Source organism: Anser brachyrhynchus (genome assembly GCF_964034855.1).
Source record: "Anser brachyrhynchus genome assembly, chromosome: 1".
NCBI classification, from domain to species: Eukaryota; Metazoa; Chordata; class Aves; order Anseriformes; family Anatidae; genus Anser; species Anser brachyrhynchus.
In genome coordinates, this window is record NC_137694.1 from 135,103,366 (window position 1) to 135,129,464 (window position 26,099).

General features: G+C 37.2%; 1 protein-coding gene across 8 annotated transcripts in view; it reads left to right on the top strand.

The window, feature by feature from the left end:
- The window catches only part of ANOS1 (anosmin 1), a 144,375-nt gene that overhangs the window by 71,359 nt on the left and 46,917 nt on the right, over positions 1-26,099 (top strand). For 7 of the 8 annotated variants that reach the window (XM_080577130.1, XM_080577132.1, XM_080577131.1 and 4 more), the window contains 4 exons: positions 6,315-6,377; positions 9,605-9,827; positions 15,092-15,276; positions 22,798-22,927. In XM_080577130.1, coding sequence (XP_080433256.1) covers positions 6,315-6,377; positions 9,605-9,827; positions 15,092-15,276; positions 22,798-22,927 — 601 coding nt within the window. Of the gene's footprint in view, positions 1-271; positions 3,424-6,314; positions 6,378-9,604; positions 9,828-15,091; positions 15,277-22,797; positions 22,928-26,099 lie in introns of those variants that run through there. The other variant, XM_080577136.1, reaches the window with a different exon arrangement.

Here is a 26,099-nt window from a genome sequence, read left to right on the forward strand (position 1 = left end):
AAAATGGTGTATCTAACATCAGTTTCATAACCAAAAGGTTATTTCTTGATTTTAATTTGCAGAATTCAAGTAAGGTTCTTTGAGTCTATAGAAAGAAAATATCCATCTTAAAGTTTGTGAGGAAATTCATTTCCACAGGAGGTTGAGATACAAATGCATAAGTAGACTTTTAAAAAGTGATTTGACAAAAAAAAAAAAAAAAAAAAAGTATAGTCCTGAGGTACACTCCAGTTGGCTTAATTGGTATCATCTCATGATGCTTTTCTTAACTTTCATTGCAAATTATTGAAGAGTTGTGATATCTACTTTTATGGGTAATGATATTTTCCTATCCTGCTAAATTATATCCTTACAGGTATAGCTTTTAGAATTGCAGCATGTCTTCCTAAGTACATGAACACTATGTCAGACACGTGTCAATTATAACAGTACTGGAGTTGGAGAATTTGGCCTTTGATTCAAACAGTAATATAAAGAGTGATATTTCTTTTTGGCATTAATAAATGAGATGAGATTCTAGGAAGCAAATTTATGAGGATTGCTTTGGGAAAATATAATCCAGAACTAATGCGATTTTTTTTAAATGTATGTGCTATTTATTATTTTAATTATAGATATTCCTGCTATTTCTGCTCAGTTATATCATGAGAAAGAGTTTCAGTAAACACATCTTGCATCTCATGATTCATGAGATGAAGAAGAAAAGTAGCAAGTAGCTGCCTTAAACTGTTCAGAAGAAAGTATGTTCTATGATATGATAATTCTAATATCTAATATTATTCTACCAGGTTAAGATGGTATGAATGGATTTGGACTGTATAAATATTTAGCTGTGCTTTTACTGTCCTTAGATCAAAACATTATGTTTTTCAGACAACTTAGAGTCTACTTTTTGAGATACAGAAAGTAACAGTTTCTGTGCAATTTTCTATATATAAACACCAGATTTAAAGAAAGCCTCAGTCATTTATGCCTCTCTTACTACTTGTTCATGTTTTGCATTGTGTTTACTACCACTGTGCTAGGATGTACAGATTGAAAATCACTTTTATCATGCTTTCTTTGGGTGCAGTCATGTATTTAACTGTACCAATTACAAACAGATTTTCTGTAAGAGCAATGAACAGTATATTCTCTTTTGGCTTTTGTTAAATTCTTGACCGCAAGAAGGTTCACCACTGATATTTGGAATATACATTTTTAGATAATTTGTCTTTATGATATGACAGGTTCTCAGGAGACTGTACACTGAAAGGTGTCTTTTTGCTTTAAAAATAAATAAATAAATCTAGGTTCCAGTTAATTAACCCTAGGACAGCAAAACATTGAAATATATCTTTTACATTTAAAACATTAATTTCTGACCTTGCTGTTGTGAGCAATTGGGGTAGTGAATGATAATGAAAAGAATAATTATATTCCAACTATAATATTTTCATTCATTTTTTTTTACAACAGTTTGCATATGACTTGGTCCCACTTTGGTGTATGAAGAAGCCGTACTAGACAGATAAATTGAGGGTAGAATCTTCCCCTTGAAGTAAATGTTTGCTGTTTAAATAGTTATAAATGTCATATTCAGAAATTTACTTTAAATACAATATGTAAATAAATATACACTATTTGAATAAGTATTTATTTCAATGTTTAAAATATATTTTGCAGTTTACTAGATTTTCAAAACTGCTGTGTTGGTGTAACTCTCCCTTGTCAAAGGCAACATTTCCTATGCAAAAGCGGCAGTGATCTGCTATGAAAATCCCTTTCCTAATAATGGAAGTGGCCTGCATCACATGCTAATCTCACAGGTGGCTTATTTATAATTAAAAAAATAGGACAAAAAAGACTTCTATAACAGGTCCCTTAAATGCATTTTTTTTCAGAAATAAAATTGAAAAAAAATATAATTCAAAATACATCAATACTAAGATTTCTACCTTGAATGGAACAGTATTTTTTTCCTAATTTGATTGCCTCGTTGTTAATAGATCTATAGTAATATTTCATATGTGTGCACCTATGTGTGTGCTCATATACACAGATGGATTTTGAAGATTGGCTAGTACTTTCTGTTAGCTCTCCTCCCGGCCCTTGCTGCATAGCTTAGCAGTCATCAACACTGCCAAGGCCTGGATGGAGAAAGCAAGCCTACAACTCCCAGGTTTAACCACAGGAGCTGACCAAGCAGGTGCTTTAGTAGGATTCAGTTTAGCAAGGCCGTGTCATTGACACCCGTCATCTTCTGAGGAGCGCTATGGCCCTCAATGACTGAGTTTCCCCTCCTTCTGCAGGCAGCTGTGTCCCGCCGGCACTGCCCTTGGCCTCACCATGGGGCTAGGGTCTGGCAACCAGGGGCCAGCAATGGTGCATCCTGCTTGCCTGCCCGTTGCCTCTGGTCTGGGCAATCAGCCATCTAGGCAGCCCAGCTTAGCTCCCGAGGGCGGGTGGCAATGACTTCCTGCAAGGCATTTCTCATTACATGAAACGGGCAAGGACAGCTGCTTCTGGGTCTAGATTCCTCCTTATTTTTCAGTGTCCTTTTAAGAAGCACACATGTTCATACTCATCTGGAAAACCTGGATGCATTTGCCTGCTGGATGGGAACAGTTTTCTCAGGGGTGTTCTAGGCATTTCCTCAAAATTCTTCGTATTGGTGTGAAATGGTGTATGCTTTCCCTTCAGACATCAAGGCAAAGCTAAACATCTATGACATGACTCCCATTGGTCTGGGGAGCGTTGGGTCAGGTCTTTGCTGAATTGCATTCAAGTTGTTAGAAATGTAATATCCAAATGTTATATTTAAGATTTTTTTTTTGTTTTTATTCTATTCTCCGAAGACTAGGTTTTAAGAAAACTGACGCTGTTGCAACTTGTTCTGACTCACATTTTCTTGATTTTAATTTTTATTATGCAGTGACAGATACCTGTCAGAAAATCTTAAGTTGTCAGTGTAAGGCCTGATTCTGCTTTTTCTTGAGAGAATTTTCAACTTTGTGTTTGCCCTAGCTAGGTGGGCTAAAAGTGATGAAGAGCCATGTTGGAGGGAGAAACGTTTTACTTCAGTATGATCCAGAGCCCTGCAAATGTCTTCTTCAGTAGCTTGAAAGAGGTGATTCCCACTGTATTTAGCACTGGTGAAGCCTTACCTTGAATATTGTGTGCTCCACGATACAAAACCATGTTAAGGTATTTGAAAGCGTCCAGAGGAGGGCAGCAGAACTGGTAAAAGGACTGGAAGGCATGTCCTGTGAGGAGAGGCTGAGAACACTTGAACTGCCCGGTCTGGAGGAGAGGAGGCCAAGAGTGACCTCAGTGCTCTCTGCATCCTCCTGAGGAGGGGAAGTGGAGACGGAGGCATTGACCAGTCTTTTTGCCATGGTAACCAATGACAGGATGCAAGGGAACTGCAAAAATCTGCACCAGGTGAGGGTCAGACTGGACATTTGGAGAAATTTCTTTACTGTGAGGGTGGTCACATGCTGGAATAGGCTTCCTAGCCAGATGGTTGGATGCCCTGTGCCTGTCAGTGTTCAAGATACACTTGGATAATGATCTTGTTTAGTTGCTTTGACTTTTGGTTAGTGGTTGGGCAGTTGGACTAGATGATCTGTGAAAGTACCTCACAGCTGAACTATTCTACTCTATTCTACTCCATTTTTTATTCATCTTGATGCACATTCATAACAAAGCATGCCAAAAATGAGAAACCCTTTGTAGGTGAAACAAGATGTCTGGAAAAAGAGACTAATTTATGTATACAATAGCCCTTCTTCAGACCTAGGTTGTGTAATACATTGGATCTGGCACACACTTCCCTCTCCGAATAAAAATATCAGAAGAGAATTCATGGAGAAAATAAGGTATCTCTTTTCCAGAGATTATTGCCATTCAGAGGGTAAAGCTCACTAGACAGTGGGGGATATCTCAATATCTCATCTCTTTCATGGTTTAATTCAAGGACTCAAAGGTGAGAGATGTAGATCAAGTTTCCAGCTCTTCCATGCATTTCCTTTCCATTCCTCAGCTTCCCCACCATAAGGGAACCTCACAACAAAATAACAAAGAGGATAAACATAAAACTCTGTTTATGAGGTGCTCTCATCTATGTTATTGCAAGCTTAAGTTCTACCTTTTTAGAAGGACAATCCCAAACAATTCTAGTGCAAGGTTATTGGTAACATTGCTGTCAGCTAGCAGTTTTTATCCAACTTACAGAAAGGTACAGCTCCACTGAAGCTGCACAGTTGGCTTATACACCAGCCCAATGTGCTAAGTCCAGTGCTCTGTCGAGTCCTCTTACAACAGGAATATGAAACATCTATTTAAGACTTTTTGTCCATGTAGTTGAGGGTGTATACTCTAGTCAGTGCCTGTGAAGCTTATGATGGAGGCTTTTTGGCTAGGTACATTATCTTTTTTTTCATTGGAGTATTCTGAGGGCAGTCAGATGGCAGGATACTGCTCTGGCCTGGTTCATTTTGTCCATCTTTCCTTTGAAGTGTCTGAGCGGAGATGCCCATCAGTAATGCCTTTTCTGGTGGCAGGAGATGCTGGGTCCAAAGTGAGAATATTCTGGTCTGTCCTGGATGATTATTGAAACAGAACAGCTGCCAGACAGAACAACAAATGCTGGAGCCTACTTACAGTGTGGGTAAAGACATCCCTGTAGAAACATTGAACAAGCCCTCTGAAATATAGCATCTTGGTAATTCCTTCCATGCATATCAAATATTTTGCTTTACAACATGCACGGAGGGTGGTCCAGCAATACAGTCAGCATGAACTTGGTTCTGGTCCTCATCTCAAGCTTGTGGCAAGATTGTGGATATGCTGTTTTATATACAGTCTTTGTGGCCGTGCAGCACTGAAACAAGAACTGGGAAAAGGCAAGGGTATGGAAATCCCGTCAGCCCTGGGAATAACTGACAAAGTCCCAGTGAGATCAAAAGGTTGCCCATTGTGTTTTTGCACCACTTATACCTCTGTAAGTCATGGCTAAATCCATCAGACAGTTAGGAGAGCTGTAAAATTGGAATGATCGTGGGATTGGGCTCCAATGTACAGTAACTCACCACAAGATGAACAACACTCTGGATTTAATTAAACTTCCTGACTTCAGTGACATTTTATAAGATATCCTTCTAATTACTCTGTATACAGCACATTGTGGATTTTGAAGAGCTAAAAGTTGGATCGGAAATACCAGTATATGTATTTATAACAAACGTTTGAGTGGTGTTTTGCATTCCTGAAGTATGTAACCTCTGTGAATAATGGTTTTATTACATTTTCAGGCTTTGTTGCCAGTAAGAAAAATGTTTAACTTTTAAAACACTATTTTTTTTTAGTACATTAATGATACAGGTGGACAGCTGTTCTGAGATATAGCCTTCATGTGTTCATGCTTGTTTTTGAATAGCATAAAAGTAGACTCATCCAGCCTAATACTATGTGTAAGAGAACCAAATAATACAAACACATGTCAAATGATGTGAATTGCATGTCAAAGGCCTTTCTTTTTGGTTCAGTAAGTATCTTTCTACTGTTACCAGAAAGATTAGATGTTATTGACTCCCAACAGTGCTGGTAATTTCTGGGATCATCTGTTTAACAAAGTGAAAAGGTTTTCTGAACGTGCATTTAAATTTATGTTTCAGCTACAGTAAATTCTCTTAAAGATTTTTCTTTATGTTATGCTGTGAAGCTTGACTCTGGTTTGCAGAGTTTGAATATATACTCACTGTATATCCATTTTAGTAGAGGTTGAAGGTGAAGAAATGATAATATGATACTTGAAATAAAGTGGTTTTGCTAACAGACCAGTGAACATTGTCTATTTATATGGGAATAGTGGCTAAATCTCTGCTGAGTTTACTCCATAGCTTGATGAAATAGCTTCTCACATGGGAAGACAATGTGCCCATCTAATCTTGAGGCTAGTCAGCGAGGAGAAAATTTAACTTTCTGTAGTTTAGAGTAGTACTTTTGACATTGGTCTGTGATCCAGTGGCATGGTGTTAAATGTTATTAGGAACCTAGGTTCAGTAAGGCAGAAAATAAGATGGCATATAAGTGAGGCAATTGCCTTGTACAGTAAGAAATACTGAAAATGTTTCTTGTAATCTAACCATGGCTTGGCATGACCTTGCTCTGACACCAAGGCTCAATGACACAATCTTATCCTCAGGAGAAGTGGATTTTTAAAGCCTGTTATTAACTTTCTATGGGCCAAACAGACAACCAGAGAACTGGGGTCATTTGTGGATGTTTATTTCTTTCTCTTCCTGACACTTTCCCCCACTGACTCTTCCTAGTGCCTGGAGCCCTGCAAAGAATCCTGGGACTTGAAGAAAAACCATTGCCAAAGCTTCTGTGAGGTATGTCAGCCCAAGGGCACTCTTTCTCACTTTGTTCTAGCTGTCTCTTTCACTTAAATTATTAGAGGTGTGAGCTTTAAGGAGACAGCTAACAAACATGGGATTTTTTATAGCATTCACCTTCATTTGAATGGATACACATATAACCATTTAGCCATATTATGTTTGAGTAAAAAAAGAAAGATTTTTTTTCCTGATCTCAACTTGAAGTTTGAAGCATTATTCAGCCACGCGTATGTAATTTCTCTGAGAAGGCACTGTTAAATTCCTCCTGTAAACTGCTACTTCTCCCACATTCCTCCTTTATTTTCCAGCCACGTGGAAGAAAAAGAGTAAGAGCATCTTTGTTTAAAAGACAAAATGTCACAAGTGTGGAAATCCTTGCACGGGGTCACTAGAAAAGGTGGCCTTTCTATATGTGAAAGTCAGTCTGATTTTTCAAAGAATATATCTCCAGGAGTAACTGGATTCAGAGGGCAGGCATCAGAATGCATAATTCTTCAGGAACAAGGAACAAGGAACTTTTGGAAAAGTGTTTATGCATAGTGTTTCATGATAACCTTGTGAATAAACAAGTTTAGATCAGTTAAACTCGCACAAAAGAAGAGAGAGTTTTATTGCATTTGAAACACAGCTTCTGCTGAGTTGGTGGAAGTCAGATGTTACGATCCTTAATGGATTTTTAGTACAAAGTGAAAGCATCTTCTCAGTAGAAGGTTGATTTATTGTAACCAAATCAATATAAAGATACACCTTTATTCAAATCATTTAACATGTGTTTATGAAGATTTTCAGCCTTTCCTGAAAAAAAATAAAAATGATCTTAACTGATTGCGCCCTGAACTGATTTGACTCATTCCTTGTCACTGTGAGCACTCTTCTGCTGGTAGAAGAGCATGTGTTATGTTTAAACAATTTAAACATCATGAAGATGATTAGGAAAAGCTGTCATTTCAACTAACAAAACTAATTTTGAGATCCAAATAACTACGTGTAAGTAGGGAATAAGGGATTACTAGTCTATTTAGCTATGTTAGAAGAACAAGTAAAAATTTCTCATGAAAACCAACCCTTGTAAGTGTTCTTTAACCAGAATCAGTTGCTGTTTCCTTATATAACAAAACTCTGGAGTAGTGTAATAAAGAAGTTTTAGTGGGCTTAATTTATGTCATCCTCATATATCACTTCTCACTAAGGCTGTATGTTTCCAGATATGGGTGTAAATATGTATAAATTTGGTTTAAAAGAAAAACATTTGTAGAACACTGTTCTATTGTAGTTGAAAACAGTGAGCATCCCTCTTTGATTAGTGTTTTGTGGTTGAAGCTAAATTTAGAACTTCAAAAGCTAGTAATGAAGAGCAGCACATTTAGCAGCTAACTGAAAAATGAGCTGTGAAATAGGGTGAGGAAGAGAAGCCTTGAGGATGTATTATGCCTTAGGGAGCTATAAAGTTTTTAATTAAGTAGCTGCAAATTTGTGATGTTTTAGGTTTTGAAATTTGCTTCACACACACAGACACACACACACAGGGATCATTTTCTTTTCTTTCAAGCTCATGTATGCTCCATAGACGTTATTTGATTGAACTGAACCAGGCTGTTTTCATCTGAGAGTGTTTCAGTCTTTTTTTGTATTCTTTATAAAATCTGGAAACAAAATTTTAGCTTTTTATTTCTCAAGGTCCTGCATTGTATGCAATTTCTTACCTACCAAATAAGTATACTAGTTTTAGAGGAGGAACCTTACAGCTTACCTGTCTCCTTTTTTTTTTCTTTTCTTTTTTTTTTTTTTTTTTCCTCGTGAGTATAATTTCCTGCTGGTTTAGCTTCTTAGGTGGCTAACTGTGGAATCAGGTATAGCCCAACAGGAAGAACAGCAGGAGCGCATGTCTGAGGAACATTGGGGTCAATAGGAGAGAAAAGTGGACTGCTCATTTTGGCAGTTTACACTGGTTAAGCTGTATCACCAAATGCATCCTTAAGAGTAGGATAAAAAAAATCTGGACGCCTCTATGGGATGAAGTGTGAGAGGTAACTTAGTGGTACATTCCTGGACTTTGGAGTATAAACTGACACATACTCAGTGAACCACTTGGGCCTCCTTCATAGAGAAAAGTCTTTCTCATTTTGCTAGAAATATGAGAATGGTATAAATTAGAAAGTACAATATTTGAATATGGAAGAAAACATTGAAGTTACATGAATAATTGGATGGAGAGTGGGTTATAGTTTTTGTGTAAGCTTAATAATTTGTTCATCAGAACTTTCTGAGTGGAAGACTTTTGGTTCCTCTAAAATGGGAAGAAAGCCTATAGATAACTCCAGTTACATGGTTTGCTTACCTACAGTTCCACCAATCACTTTGAGGGATTTACTGTAGCTGGTTTTGCACCAAACTAAATAAAGCACCGGCTAAAAGAGGAGATGAAATCCCCATGTCACGCAGAATGACATTGGGTACTAGAAGCTGTTTTTAATAATGTTGGAAATGAACCTTGCAAACCTCTGAGTAGTACATATGCTATAAAATGTCTATGCTTTAAAACAATGTCTCCTATAGGTAGTAAGTGATTTCTCAAAGAGGTAGCATTTGTTTTGATCTTTAAGAAATATATTTAAGGGTTATTTTAATCTGTATTTTCTGCTGATCCTTTTATCAGGAATTTTATTCCAGTACCATGAAGGTTTATGCAGTTATTAACATGTTAGCAAGAACATAAAGATGCTCTTCTCTTAGCCAACTCAGTTCAAACTGAGTATAATGTAGGAAGATTTTACTTACTTATCTAGAGGGGCATTACATCAGATATTGTGGGTAAAGTCTTGTGAAGTACAAAGGGAGGAATGTGGGGCAGTCAGAAAAAAAAAAAAAGACCGTTTGGCCATTGCTTCCCTTTGTTTTGAGATTATTTTTTTTTCAAATCTGTTGTTGAGCAACTTTGTTGCCAAGCAGTGTGAGGAAAACAAGGGAAAGCTGGCAGATGTAAACTGCTTTATTCCATTAAAGATGGTGGTCTTACTTGAGGGAATTCATGATTCTGCATTTGGAATGCTTTTTTAGAAGCAACTTGAATATATAAATCTTTAGGGATAGTCTTGCAAAAGCTGAAAATCTGTGTTTTTCTTTAGGAGGTCTTGGAAAATGTACAACATTTTTTCTTTTCTATTTTTTTTTTCTTTTCCCACTGTTGAAAACTTTATACAATTCCTTTGTTTTCCCTTTAGCCTCTTTTCCCCAAGAAGAATTATGAATGCCTAACTAGCTGCGAATTCCTTAAGTACATCCTGTCTGTGAAGCAAGGGGACTGCCCAGCACCTGAGAAGGCCAGTGGTTTTGCAGCTGCCTGTGTTGAAAGCTGCGAAGCAGATAGTGAATGTTCTGGAGTGAAGAAATGCTGTTCCAATGGATGTGGTCACACATGCCAAGTTCCAAAAAATCTATACAAAGGTAGAGGTTATTATTAATATATACTTGTACTAGGCTAATAACTTCAGGCCATAGTAAAGTCTCCTAGAAAACCATGACTTTTATGTCATGAGAGTTTGTATGGAGGTGAATACATAGAGGGACATGTGACTGGATGCAGAATGGATGGATGGAGAGAAAAATGTTGCTTGATTTTCTGATTTTTATTTTTATTTTTCCTTATGAAGGTCATATCTGGAAATCTATGGAATGTAAACATGTGGCTATTATGAATCATCTTAAGTAGAATGAACTTGCCAGTTTAGGTGAAATCTCACTTAATTTGATGCAGTTGAGAAAGAATGCAGCAGGAAAATATTTAACGATAAATAGTTCAAGTTGTATTAATCACAAATGACATTTATGAATATAAGCCAAGTAGATGGGACTACCAAATAGGAAGTGTGAGATAATAAGGTAAAGAACAAATCAATGCAGTGTATTTGGAATTGGTATTCTTAATGACCTAGGAATAAAATAGTGACAAATGATAGTGTCCACATATATATTACTGCATTATTTACAACTAGGGCACCATGAATTATTCAGAAGTTTTTAATTGCCTTGATTTGAGTCCTGAGATTCTATGAAAAAAGGTTTTCCTTGCTACCCATCAGCAAGAACATATAGATTAAGGAATGATTTGTGCTTAGACAAACTCCAGATTTTAATTTCTTATGATTAAATTTTTTTTTTTAAAAAAAAAAGCTTTTTATATGGAAATACTTTTAAAATGTGCTTCTAACACACAGTAATGACCATTTGTGAAACACATTTTCTTGTTACACAGAATTGGAATATTTTGTTAGAAATCCATTCTTCTACTTTAGTGATAAAAAATAAATACTAATCAGTTATGCTCCTGATAACTTGGGCTCTCCATGGAGATCCTAATCAGCAGAACTCTGAGCTAAGCTCCAGGCTTAGATCTGAATCCAGTTTTATTTCCATCTGCGGAGCTCCAGTTGTTTGCAACCTTGAAAACACTGGGGATGAATATGTTTTAGTGAGGTCAGAATTGTTGCCCTTTCCTGGGGTATAAACCTGCTAACAGCATTTGAAATAGAACAGACTATAGTGATTTTATGTATGTTTGATAACAATAAATATCAGGTCTGTTTTGAAGTTGGAAGTGAAATATGTGAAAGAGACGGTGATTTGTTTCTAGGTTCATTCCATTAACTGAAATGTTGATGCTTGTTTTTGAATGTCCCTAGTGATTAGAATGTATGTCAGAAATAATGCTCTTTGACTTTTGAAACCTGGGTTTGAATATACAGGATTGGCCATCAGGAAACACTCTATAATTTACTTACAAAAGTGAAGAAAATTTGATGTAGAAGTCATAGAGGTTGACTAAGCATAAAACTGATGAAGACGCTACTTGAAATACTTTGAACAGCAGGCACTGTGATCCAGATTTCCAGTATAGAAGGGAAATTCTCTTGCTTCCAAGAAACTTCAGAGCAGCTTTGTAAAATTGTAAGGGATTAATATGCTGTCATCCACGCCACCTTTTAGAATAAAGATTATTAAAAAGAGATTATTTACTTCTTTCTTTCATCTTCTTGAGAAAATTGAAAAGTGATAAACTCAGCATTTGTGTTGCATGTGTAATGGTTTACATGGTCAGGCTTCATACCACAATTACAAAATTGCATACTGCAGGGCATTCCAGTAAATGTGACAGCTGGAAAAGGTAAAAACAAAACTAGCAAACAAACAAACAAACAAAACCAGATGGCATGCTTTTGGAGAGGACACAAGATCTGACAGGATATGATACGCTGTATAACTGCATACTGCAAAGTCTACTGTTGCTCAACCTAATTATACAGAAACAGAATTAACCTTCTCTAAGATCTTATCACCTATCTGCAGGAGGTGCTTGCTTGTAAGAGCATATATGTCTTGCAAAGGAAGGGCAAACCCAATGCAGTACTGCCTTCTCAGCTGATGAATTCAGCTAATTATCCTCTTCAACTTGTCTTTCTGCAACAAAGGACAAATAGAAGCTGAGCAGGCTTGCTATTCATTTCCTTCAGGGGTAAATGACCTTCCTGTCACTGAGGAAGAGCAAACTCTGCAAGCATGACTAAGATCTAGTGAATAAGTTTAGTACTTATTCTTATCATTTTGACAGCACTCACAGCTAGAAAATGAACTCAGATTGAATCTAAAGAGTCTACATAAGTTGCTAGAGTTGCGCTGTTGATCAAGCTCTAGAGATGAAAGGTACAGCAGCAGATATAAAATACTCATCTGATTTAACTGGATTTGCCCTCTAGTACTGAGTACTAAAGCTGAATTCTAAAATAATATAAGTATACTTACACAGAAGTCACATATTGAAAATGTCATTGGATTGACTGTACTTGTTATCCCAATTGTTTATTGGCTTGCATTCGGTATAGAGCTCAAATTGCCATATCATTATATAAATGCACATATATTTTTTCATCCATGTTAGGAGTATTGCTACTCAGTTATGTAGTCTTCACATTTTTTTTCCCTTTGCTGGTGATATGAAATTTTTTGTCCTACTCATCTGTCATCTGCCACATCTACCTCCTTTACGTTGTCTCAATTAGTAAAGGACTTCAGAAAGTGTATGTTCTTTCTCTATGGCCTACCTCTTTTTTTTTTTTTTTTCCCTATGTGGAGATAATGATGTTATAAATTAACAGTAAGTATATAAAGTAAATTTGGTACTTAACAAATATAAATGGGAGGAATATATCTGCTTAGAAATAAGCTTAAAAACACAGAACAAAAAGGAAGAAAAAGTGATGTCCAATGTTTGATCACATTCACTTTGTCTAAATACACATATGCATCCCTAAGTAAGGATATGGACATGTATCTTTTTTTCCACACTCAGATGGTTACTGCTGAAAAATTACCCATCACCTTTTTCTTGTTCAGAAGGTAGTGGTCTCTCCAGTGTGATAGTACACCAACTTCTGTGAACTTTCCAGGCCCCCTTTTTAAAAAAAGTTTCAGGGTTCATACTGTCTAAACCAGCCTAGCCAACTTTGTCTGGAACATGTTAGGGAGCAATTACTAAAGCAGACCAAACTGCAGAGCTGAGCAAAGTGAATTGTGAAGAGAATGTTGTGACATTTAAAGGCTATGATGGTATGACAGTGTCATAATTGGGTAGTTGGAGCCAGAACAGTCATCCAGAATTTAAAGGTTGTTTTCATGTTTAATGAAAAATAGTTTTGTATTAAAACAATTGTGTGCAGCTTTAGAGGTGTTCATTTCTGAGTCTTTGAACAACTGTTTAGAATTGTACTGGTGACATAAGTGTAACCTTTACTGTCGGAAATCCTTCCATAGAAGCTTTTTGAATTCCTATGGAACCAACATTTAAAATACAGATTCTTATGGTGGAACAGCGTGCATTTATTTTTCATAGCACAGAGATGCATGTGTGATTTGAAAGACACCTTTAGAAATGTTTTTTCCTGGGCTCTGGTACTGCACATATAGGACAGTCAGTGATTTGAATTCTTCAAACACTACAGACTTCAGAGAACTAATTTGTCCCAGCATGATGAAAGGGCTGACAATTTACATAATAAAAAGCACATTGAAGAATGATTGGATCTACACATCTGGATATGAAATTGATGATGCTGGTTCTACAAAAGTGTTTCAAAATGCGCTTGTGCGATGCTCTAGTCATTTATGCTGCTGCAATCCATCTGCACACAATTACATAACACCAGAGAGGCTGAGTAACTTGCAATCAAGTGAATCCAACTGCCCCTAATGCAGAGCAGATGGAAGTTTTCTTAACATGCAAATTGAAGAATTATTGTACATCATAATTAAAGAAGGATTTTCAAATATAGAAATTGGAACTGACATGATCTGTGATGTTTGTTATGCTAGGCTAAGGCATCTGGCTGTGGAATGATATCCAGGGTTTAAACTGAGTTAACCAGAGTTTAGTACTGGATTTTCCTCAGGTTGATTTTAGGTTTCTTCAATGGCTACAATATTGATTTTTATTGACTTGTAGATAATCACTTAATCAGATTTGGAAGACATCTTAGAATATAAAAGCAGTTTGTTTACCTAAGGAAATTTGGTACTCCAGCCATCTATGACAGACTGAGTAGAAACATTTATATTACAATTTATAGAACCAGTGCATACAGATGGACTTGTTGGTCCCCGCTGAAATGGTGAAATAACACAAATTCATACAATAACTTGGTAAGAAGATTTGTATGTCAGCATAAAAGTCTTATGTGTGACAAAATGTTGCACAATCAAATATATGAGCTCCTAATAACTATCTAGGGAAATGTATCTAACACTTGATGTGTTGATTTAATCAAAAGATGCCAAATTGGAAGAGTTGTTTTTTCTTACAAGCTACTGCAAATATTTTCAAAAAAGGCAGTGTTATCAGGAGTAGGAACAACAGGAATAACTGTCCTTCAGTGACACGATGTAATGAGAAATTACCATTAAATTTTAAAAAGAACTTTTTTTCCCTGTAGTGTAGCAATTGCACTGTATATATCAGATACAACAGTTCTATTTCAAGAAGCCTTGGAATTACCTTTCCTAGATTTTAGGGAAGAGTGGAGAATGACATACCATGGAGTATGGCTGCAAGCTGCTCAGGAGAAGGCAAGCAGCATACTTGCGTACATCAGACTAATGTAAGATGTGTCAGATAATTCTGTTACTGTAGACTACACCAGTAAAGGCTTAGATGGGGTCTGTGTCCAGTTTTAGGCATGACTTTGGAGAAGAGCTGTGTCCAATGGGATAATTTCCACAGGAGAACTGCAAGAATTGCTGAATGACGCTGTGAAAATTTTATCATTAGTTTTGTTTAAAGACAAATTAGGTGAAAATCTGAATGACAGGTATAGATAGCTGCTTGGGATCAAAAGGTCTGTGTTCATCTTATCAAAGCATATCTGGAAACTCGGAGATAAGTTTTAGCTCACAACTTTCAGATTCTTAGTACCTTTAGTTTTTAAATGAAATAAATAATTTTTTTTTTTTTTTTTAATTTTACTGTTGGCAGAGGTAGGCTTGTTGTGAACACTTCTGAACATGCATACTTATCAGCCTACCCGTTTCCCCACTTTTATTCTTCCATTTGACAAACCATCTTTTTTATTAGTATTTTTTTTTTAATACAACTTCACCTACAGATGGTTTCATCTTGTTTTGTAAATTATTCAAATACTTTTGTTTGTATGTTCCTGTTGCAGGTGTTCCACTGAAACCCCGGAAAGAGTTAAAATTCATAGAACTGCAATCTGGAGACCTGGAGGTGAAGTGGTCTTCAAAATTCAATATTTCCATTGAGCCTGTGATCTATGTTGTTCAGAGGAGGTGGAATCAAGGAATCCATCCTAGTGAGGATGATGCTACTAACTGGCAAACAGTGGCACAGGTCAGTTCTTGGTAAAACGGTAAGAATCCCTAGATTCCAGACAATGATCTGAAGTTCCTCATCAGGTCAAAGAGTTAGATCACTTTGTAAGTAAGGAGGTAGATACACAGCAACCCCTTTCTAGGGTCTCTCTCTAAGTCACGAGATAGCCACAGGCAGGATCCAGATCTTACTCCAATGCTCAATGAGCTATTTTCCAGACTTATTCAGCAGAAATCAACTTCAATATTTTTACTTGCAGTTTTTCAGTTATAGAAACATCAAATGCTTTTGATAGGTATAGAAAATTACATCATTAAAAATGTGTGAATATATTAGTAAAGAAGTAAATATTTCTTTCCTTGTCCCCCCAAAAAATAATACTCAGAGGTTTATATTTTCAAAATGAGTTTATTTTGTAGGTTTGCTCTCTACAGATACAGATCTATAGATCAAGCTGGAGGCTTGATTTTCATAAGACAATGAGTGGTACTTTTCTGTAAGTACATACTTGTGATCTATTCAGATGGGGGTTCCAAAAAGCCATGAATCTCTTGAAAAACGTAGAGTTAGATACCAAAATATAGTGAAGGAAGCATATGAGAGACATAGTCCTTTTGAAATCAGTGGGCATGGTCTCCAAGGCATGGCTTGGGTCTTAGCAAAATGCTAAGAAATATAGTTGATAAAAAGGCCATTCAATTTTTAAAATCAAGAGTGTTAAGACTAAAACCTTTATTCTTTGTAAAATCATTTTTTCAGATGTTGCCCTCCCAATTCAGAAAAGCCCATGATGTCATGCTCTTATCACTCAGTGCAGTCCAGGCTGAAAATGTAAGATTCATGAGCAAATGTTTCTTAATGAGAAGCAGCCAACAGAGCATAAATTTTCACTTAGTTCCTTCCCAGTTTCAATCTGTTTTTTAACATGCTGACAGTTCACCTGTATGGCAGAGTTCCAGTCGTTTATCTTCACTGCTTCACCCTCATCCCTGCTGACAAGAAAAGCAAAATGCTGATTTTCAAAAGACCTGCAAAATGTCATTATAGCTAGGAAAAAGAAAAGAGGGAATAAATAGAATCATCCACAAAATAAAGTAAGGATTTGAAGTTCTGTGGCAATCTGTGTTCATTCTACATTCAGATTGTGTAGGAAAAAGGTATCTTAAAATAATGTGAAGCTTGTGAAACTGAACACTCAAAAGTGAAGTCCTTAGCTTTAGTGCAGTACTACAGGGGACAGTCAAACTGTCTTGCCCAGGAAAAATGACCTTCAGCTGAGCCTGGCATGAAACCCAGCCTGTGCAATTGCATCCAAATGAACATGCACACCCTCACATCTGATAAATTTGTAGTGACATTTTTATTGTCTCAGTTGATGTGCAGGTCTTCAGTCTGCATTCTCTATATTCAGCAAACAACTTAGTGCCTTTGCTACTAGGAGAATACCATGTAGAAAACATAAGCCAGATGTCAATTGCTCCTCACAGTTATCATGCCATGTATATGTGCTAGGCTGTAGAAACACAGTTCTTCTGGCTGGTGCGTCTAGACTATAAAGGTAGCGGCACACTGCTGTGCTTTTTCTCATCCCTGAAATAGACCTCACGCACGTTTCTGGAAGCAAGCAGTATGTACAGTTGTGGAGCATATATGAATCTCTTCCATCTCACAGGGATGTACAGGAGAGAGGGTTTTAGAAATGTGTTCCTGTGCAAGAATGGTAAGAATCCTGTCAGTTGTCTTTCCTGAGGGTCTGTCACATGCAGACAGAAGGGCTGAGTTAATCACTATAGCAGGAGAAGCCTCCTCCAACTGACATCTTTCTGAGAACTTTGATGTCTCTACTGCATCACGAGAGATGTGTATTGGATTGTGAAACAGACAGCACTGGGGATTTCAGTTGAGAACAAGCTTCAGGATGCCTGACTGTCTTTGTGAACTGTGTGTACCTTATGGGGCGTTACAGGCTGGGCACCCTTAAGGGGTGCTAGTAATAAGAATTTCTGTTTCTATAGAGAAATGTAACTCAACGGTGTTTGTAGTTTTAGACGTCCTACTGGGCAGTCAAATATGTTAAGTGTAATCAGATGCATTAGGATGTATTTCATCAACAAGGTTGGATACACAGTTTGACTAAAGTGACCGTGTGCATCGCCTCTGGGTATTTTCTTGTCCATACAACTGAGAATTTTTCTTGTATGATTCCAAAGCATTGGGCTCTGAGACTTTGATTATAGGTAAAGGCTGTGAAGAGCTCAGCCATACAGCTGAAAACTCCTGGGGCATGACAGTCTAGAGGAGATGATGCCCTTTCATTGCTCTGCAAGTTAAGTTAGAGAGCATGTACGGAGCAGAGGAAGATCACAAAGCGGGTTATAATTTTGAACAACATTTTTAAAGGAATTACTTTTCACTTTTTATTTTTTACTTGCTGTCTTCTATTGCATTAATGTGGGTTAACATGTAAGTGTTTTCACATATCTCTTATGAATTTTTATTTGGTATTGAAAAAATAGTTTTGAAGAAGTTTGTTTCTTTCGCATTGTATTGTCATAAGAATGTTTTTGATGTTTGCTTTTTAAGAGGGGAGACAATCTACTAATACATTATTTAACTCTCAAAGAATATAAAGAAAACAAACACATTGAAAATAATTTTAGTTTTTTATCACTTCAGGAAACAGGAATTTTGTTAACTTTATTTTTTTTTTGCTGTGCATTTTTGAGAACACTTGACGTAACTAACAATTTGACTAATTTGCATTAGTTGATATAAAAACTACAGGAACTAAGATATAAGTTGTTGTAAGTAAGTTAACTACGATGTGCAGTGTTCAAAGTGGTGATGCCAAGTTTCTTATACTATTGCTTTTTATGGTTTAACCAATTGCATAGGGCCAGCTGCACTATCCCATGAGAATACAATATATCTGATGAGCAAAATTATTATTCTGCTTGTTGCGATGCTTTCTAAAAATACTCATATTGCTGTTTATATTTGGTACTTAGATATTTAATCATATTAATGTAACGAATTAAATTAATTCAAATATGCTGTGCCTGTTATCTCCAGATGGGAGAGTACATCTCTGTATTGTGTGAGTGGATGCCAAGTATTTGTACATGCATGAAGGCAGAGATTAATGAATTTTAATTACTAGTTTATTCCTCTATTAATACAAATAAGGAGCAGTATTTACTGCTAGCTTGATTGTGACAAACCTTAGTGCTTCATCTTGGAATTGTCTAAACTCCATGGACAGCTAATCCTTTTTAAAACTTTCAGCTTCTGAAACACCTAAACTTCTGGTTCTAAGGATGTCCAAAATTTTCTCAGCTCTTGACAGCAGGAAATCCCTCCTGAAGCTAACCACCAGTCCCATAAACTGAAGGTTTCTTTCTCCGTCATCCAGAAGAAGCTTGCTTTGATAAACATTCTTAAAGATTGCCCACCTTGTGTAAGATTCCATTCACACAAAAGAGGGGAGGTCTGCTGTCCTTTGGCAGAGTAGTGGATGTGGTACTGTCAAGCTGCTTCTTTGTCAGAAGTTTAAACTTAGTTCTTCTTACACCCTGGATGATACCCCTTAACTCTTTGAACTGTAAATTCTTTCTCACTGTGCATTATTTCAAAATAAACTTCTCTGCCCAGAGAAGTTTTGGATGCCCCATCCCTACCGGTGTTCAAGACCAGTTTGGACGAGACCCTGGGCATCCTCATCTAGTGGGTGGCATACCTGCCCATGGCACGGGGTTGGAAATGGATGGTCTTTAAGGTCCCTTCCAACCCAATCCATTCTATGATTCTATGAAGATAGGTGTGGAGCTATGAACTCATCAGGATAAGGCTGGAATCCAAGATTGATAGTGTGAGAGAAAGGGAATGAACACAATGAAATACTCCTTTGATTATTTTAAACCTTGGAAAGGGGAGAGTCTTCTGTACCAGACTTTGCTACAAAGGCCATCTTACACCAGTTCTTACCTATATATAAAAGACAGAAGAAAAATCCTTGGAGTGGTGACACAAAAATCCCATCTGAATCGCCTAACTACTATGTGGCCGACTTGTATTTTCTCATTCTTTTCCCTCCTCCTAAATAATTCTGCCCTTCCCTTACAAGATGTTTTTGAAACCTTCAGCCTGCTTTGCTCAGAGGAAAAGTTTTGCCCATGAATGCAAAAAATGTCATAATTCAATATAGCAGGCAACATCAAAGACACTAAGGAACAGTTTCTCCCAACCTCTCAGACGGAGGATGGGATTGAAGATAGGTCATCCATGCTCCAGAAAAGTACTTTAATCATCAGTCATTTGTATGAGCAACAAGGAGATTTCTCAAGGCATCTTGAAGAGAAGAGCAAATAATCTCCTTTGGAAAGACGGTACGAGGGGACTACTTTCAGGAGAGGGCCTAAACAGCTAGGAAAAGGGTAGAAATATCAGTGCTTCTTACATGAGTCAGTACTACGCTAAAGTCAGCCAAATTATCCCTGTGTGCTGACAGCCCAACCACTTTCTTCCTTCTGGTCACTGGATATGACCTGTTGTTCCTTGGACCTGAGATGCACTCTTGAGAAGAGGTGTCAGGCTACTTTCTGTATTCTCCAGGTTATGTCATAGTGATTCCATGCTGCTCTTAAATAAAGTTATATACTAAAGTAAACTAGTGGGGACTTACCTTTGTCTTTATTGAATTTAGGATGATGTTGAGGATGGACATGTTGGCCAGTGATTTTGCCTGAGGACTCATTTTTTATATTATTTTATTCCAAATGACAAGTGTATTAGGATTGGAACCCAGCTTTAAAACTTTCCTCCTATAAGTAAATGCATAATAAATAGCCAAAAAAAATAATAATTTCAATCTTATAATCATTTATCTAAGAGGTGATTTTTTTTGTTTCATCTTTCATTGATTAAATTCTTTAAAACGTTATATTGGCATTCTAAGACATCAGTAAAATTGTTGTTTAATAATTTCTCTAATATTCAGGAAGAATTTCAGGTGTGTGTTGAAATTCAACCCTTAGTTTCTTAATACTGCACAGCATGCCATTTAGCAGGCTCATGTTAATACAAGAGAGATATCAAAAGCACTTTCAATGTTATGATCTCAGCTCCAAACATACTTAAGAAGGGAGAACTAACTGAAGTAATTGAACAAAATATTCAGTTTACCGACAGAGTAGTATATCTCAACACTAGCTTTCAAGCTCTTCCTTGAAATATGTTAAAACCATGTAAATTTTGCTTAGAGGTGCCAAAGTAGTTTGTAATGCAGGAGCTTTAGTTACAGATACACCTCTTGCATGCCACTGAGATTAACAGGAGCTTTGCCAACAAAACCAGTGACGAAAGGAATAAGCCTAAGGCCTGTTCATATATTAAAATAATTTTGGTGATATAGGTTGACACATTATTTAATCCCACAACATCTCACAGTTGCCACAGAAGACTGACAGAAATGAAATACGGTGTTTTAAACAAGCCCTAAGAGAGTAACTGAGCTCATGCAAATGACAACTGAGATTCCTCAGTTGAGAAATTTGGGGTCAAGTCTATTCACATTATGCCTACCTTGTAGCTAAATTCAGTAAATCTGTTTTTAAAAATCCACAATGTTGTAGCTAATTAATTACAGTTAGGTCCTGACTAATCTCAGGATCTCAGCTGCAGCAGTATCCTGAATATATCCATGATTTATTTTTCTGTTAATATAGTTATAGCTTATATCACTCTAATTCACTGTCATGTCTTGTCTTTAAGTAGTTGAGTATGTGGGTCTTCATGCTGGGAAAAACAAAAATAAACAAACAAACAAGCTAGCACATTTGAGTGCTCTATAGAATGAAAATAGTAATAAAACTGGTTCAGATAGGCTCTTTCTTCCCTAGGAGCCCCTTCATTCAACTAGATAATAAATTCTACAGGTAATGTAAAAGCTAATAATTGGAAAAAAGATGAGGCAGATGATGAAAGTGTAGGGACTGTTACCCCAGCTTAAGCTAAATAGACAAATGCAGGACTCTGAATGGAGAAGGACTCTGAGTAGCAGGAATACGTGGGGGCTCAAAGTAGCAAAACATATCAGTCTGAGAGCAGTCTATAGTGCAGCTTTCAAAGGCTCTCTTTCCTTCACATGTGCACATAAACCAGATAACCTTTTCCCTAAATTTTATTTGTCAACAAGTGACGAGATTAAGCACAGAGTAATATTTACAAATTTTATTGGTTGGGACTTTAAAAATGCCATTGTTGGAGAGCTGAAGCAACTTCCTGACATTCTGGCTATCTGAATTAGGTTGGCAGCTGCTGCTTTCTTTCACAGATTGGAAAGAAAGCAAAAAGCAGAAATTACACCTTGCCTTCTTTGGGAAGTATTTGGCATCACTGCAAGTAATATTGAAACTCATATGGTAGATTTTTGAAGTTACAGAAAACATCTTGTAAAAATAAATAGATGTCACTAAATTTCTTAATGAGTCTGCATCTTGGTCAATAAAGATATTCAGTATTGGTTGTGTAGGATATTTAGACTTATACAAGTCATTTGTTTCAAGTTTATGTGTTATTTTGATTAAAGAATTAGATTAAAACACAATAAACATGACGGTCTGAAATAACTTGAAGTTTGGATAATTGAGAGGTAACTGCAAATGTAAAATCAGCCACAAATGGATGAGTTTCTAATGAGTTCTAAAACCACAATATTTCTTATGTACTTGGCAGTGATTCAGTTGTTACCAGAAGGTTGTGTTCAGCTCTGGTGTTTGTACCTTAGAAAAAAAATCAGAAACAGTGCAGAAGGCAGGTCTTTAAAAGCTTAAAGGAAAAAACAGGATAGAGAAAAGCAGGCCTCAGACTAAAGTGCTTCCTACTGAAAGGGTTCAGAGTGCATCTATGTTTATTCCATATTTCAGTAGTTAAGGCACTCCCTGCAGAAGCTGGAAATTGAATTCATGACACCAGCAGTCTCAGTGGGTGTTGTTGACAGAAAGGTCATCTCCTATAACCTGAGAAAAGCCTGCAGAGAAGAGTTAAGGCTTAGAGTGTCATTTTGACATAAATGCCAAGGATCTCAAGAGGGCTTGCATTCATTACCTGAGGGTTTTGTGTCTCCGATGAACCAGAAAAGGCGTCTTCTCACAGCTCTGGATTTTGTGAAGCCATTTTGGACTCACTCTCCCGTTTCAGGATCTGGAGAAATGAGTCCTTTGATTTGCGGTAATGAATTCCCTGAAATGTCAGTACCTGATCAGCTAAGCCCTATATATTCTGGTGAAAGTTGTGATAACTGGAAAATAATTTTGTGAATTTAACACTTGACCAGTTTTCTAAAGGTCACTTTTCTAGAAGAGACCTGCAATGCACTGTAAAATGTGCTGGTTATGTGATTTTGTTCACTATTGTTGACACTTCCATGTATTAAAGAGGTGGGTCCTCTACCTCACGGTCTGCCTAATGGGTGTCTTGTGGCAGAGAGCACAACTAGCCACGTCTGAACGGAAAGTATAATTGTGACATTTTCCCCACCAGACTACGGATGAGAGGGTCCAGCTGTCAGACATCAGAGCGAGCAGGTGGTACCAGTTCCGCGTGGCAGCTGTCAATGTGCATGGGACGAGGGGCTTCACGGCACCCAGCAAGCACTTCCGCTCCTCAAAAGGTGAGTTTTGGTTCCCTACAGCTGGCACTCACCTTCTACTCGCTCACATGTGGAGTGCAACCTGATCTGCCTGTTTTTGTGGCAGAAGGTTTTTAACAGGTGGGTTTTTTGGCCATGTTACCATCAGCTTTAGAAATGGTGTGAGATTTGTTTGAAGTCAAGACAGGAATTAAAGGTTAAAGACGTCATTATTCTTTTATCAGTAAGGGGTCTCAATGAATAAATCTCTTTTTAAGCATTTTCCACACTGTTGGTATCAGACAACATGACCCTGACCTTGAAACACAAAGGAAATGGGGTTTCAACATGTTATTCCAAGATGTTTGTCTTAATTTCCTTTATAGTTATCAGTACGTTCCTGCCATATGCTTAGCAGTGTACAGGAATATTTTGTTGCCTATATCTTAATTGCAGCATCATTGTTTTAATGGAACTACAGGCTCTCTTAATATAACTTTCCCCTTGCTAGCACTAATCATAAGGGCTTAGGGATAAAAAGGGTATAATAGTGTTTAGTAGTATGTGTCTTTTCATTAGGAAGGCATGATAGACCATCCAGTAAGTGTTGTAGGAATTTTTGTTGCTGTTGCTGGTTCTGCAAGGGATGTGGGATAACTTTGAAAATATACCAGTAAATGACACTGGGGGGATGGGAGCTGGAAACAGATCTCCTGTCCCATGAATTCTTTTCTGATGCACTTTTCACCGACACAAAGCAGAGTTTACCCAGATGACTTTCAGGCACAGTAGCACAGGCCAGAAACCATCCCCGGTAGACAATCTGGATGTGGTTACTCTCTCTTAAAGACAGTTAATAATGTGGAAATAGCCAGACCATACTAGTTTACTGTGCCAAACAATGAGATCTAGCACTCTTCACTGTATTACTAATTGAGGTGAAGTTTCTAATAGACAGACTTGTCTTTGTTTTGGTAGTGACAGAATCTTTACACTCTTATAACAAATACTTTGAGGAATGCATTTCCTCTTTCTGAAGATATAATTGACTTACAATATAGGCAGTCACCATTTATGGGTTTCCATGTTAGCTTTTAGCTTGCTGTTTGGCCATAATCAATCCTAGAAAAAATATTATTGTAGATACAGTTATATAGGCATGCAAGTGCTTTCAGTGATATGGATGGTTTATTTATTTGTTGAATAAGTCTACATTAGGATCAATAATTTTGGTACTATAACCCCATTTGTGGTAGGAAGGTTGGTTGGCATAGTCATACCATTACTTTTGTGACCACAAACCTTTACGAATATAAAAGTATTATTTAAAGAGTTTGTTACACTTAAGTAGCACACCATTTCAATGACATCAAAAATACAGTTCCTTCAAGCTATGTTGAGCTTACTGCAAGGATTCAGCAGCAGCAGAGGCTTTCTCTTTTTTTTTTTTTTTTCATGAGCTGCAGTTCAGCAGATACAGCCCTGCATCGGTGAATCTGGCACCAACTTTCTTTTAAACTCAGATCATTGCCAGTTTTTTTTCTGAGTTTCAAAAGATTTTCCAACTATTCTGTTTGGAACCACTGTGCCTGTAGTTACATAAAGGTATATCATGATAACGCTGAGGTTTTGGCTTGAGCGTGACATTTTGAAGCAGGATGTGTATTAAATTCCCCCATAGATTTGTCCCCTGCTGCACTTGCTCACCACAGGAGCATGTTGTTTAAAACACCTACATTGGTAAAGAATATAAGAACATCCATGCTAAGTCATACTAAATGTCTCTTTATCCCAGTATCTGACCCTAGCAAAAGTGGGTTTCTGGAGAAGTGTGACAGCATGATAAGCACAAAGATATTTCTTCAGGATAATCTCCCAAGTGGCAGTGATTTGTTTTTCAGGAGTTTGTGGTTTTGAAATGATTACATGTTAGATACCAGAGTCCTCTTTTTTTCTGTGGTCTCTTTTTTTCTGTGGTCTTTTCTCTGTGGTCCCTGAAGCACTTGCTCACCTGTAGTACTGCTTATGGCTGTCTGCTGGTTGGAGAGCACTCTAAGCACTTTTAGGATTTTGTGACAAGGACAGCAGAAGACAGTAGTACTTCTGCATGCTCTTACCTAATAAACCAAAGCAATGGGGATCTTGATAAGGGCATAAAGTATTGTAACCATCACTGTTCAAAAAGCTACTGTAACTCTCACAATAACAATTTTCAAATCTAAACTCCAGCCCTTAATCATGAATTGCTAAGCAAACAGCAAGAACTTCATTTAACTATCAGCTTTGTAGCCAGAGTCATCCTATTTGAGAAGTTAATTTGACTATTTTAGAGGCTTTGGTATTGTCACTGGCTGTTACAAAGGTACCATGTTCGCCAAATGAAATGTGGAAGCGTTAAGTGACTCACATGCAGATGCTGCTGGGCGGTGACTGTCAGGAATGACACTGGGTTGCTTCAACCAGTATCTCTTAGCATCGATGTCCCTCAGTAGGCACTCAGCAGTAACAGTTATAGTGTCATATAGACTTTTAATTACTACTTTGGAACTCAGTGGGAAGTGGCGGCCCCTTCCTGGCAGAGAGGCAAGAAACTGCTGATCAGATGTTCCTGTTTTTTTGCATGCCAGCATCTACTGTCTCCTGCTGTGCTCCTATAGGCACATTTAACCTCTAATTTGGAAAAGGAAGGAGGACTTTGGCACATCACCTTTGGAAGGTTGCTGGCTCTCTGTGGTACGTTTGTGTAAAGCGTGGACAGAAACTCACATCAGTTCTTGTACTGTTTCAATTCATCATGTCGTGCCAAGAGCAAGAGAAGATTATTAGCTTCATCAGATTTACCAGAAGTTTTCTTCAAAAAGAAATCCTTTGATGAGGAAACGTGATAGCAATTCATAAGACATTTTCTCACATGAGATGCTGAACTTTTACCAGTTGCTCCTAAGTTACAGTGAATAGTAAATTGTACTTTTTTTAAAGGAGGACAAATGTGATATAATATTTCTGTCACTAAATATTTTGAACTGTTAAAAAGAACATTCAGAAACTTTGATGCTGCAATTACTTGGAGAGAGACTTCTTGTCTGGTTACTGCAATGCTGTTTATGCTATTCTGTGTCTTTTGCAAGTGCAAAAATATGGTTTCTAAGTAGACACAGCAAAGTAAAGTTTTGTTTTATTCAAAATAACTTTACATCTCCTGAGGTATGTAATT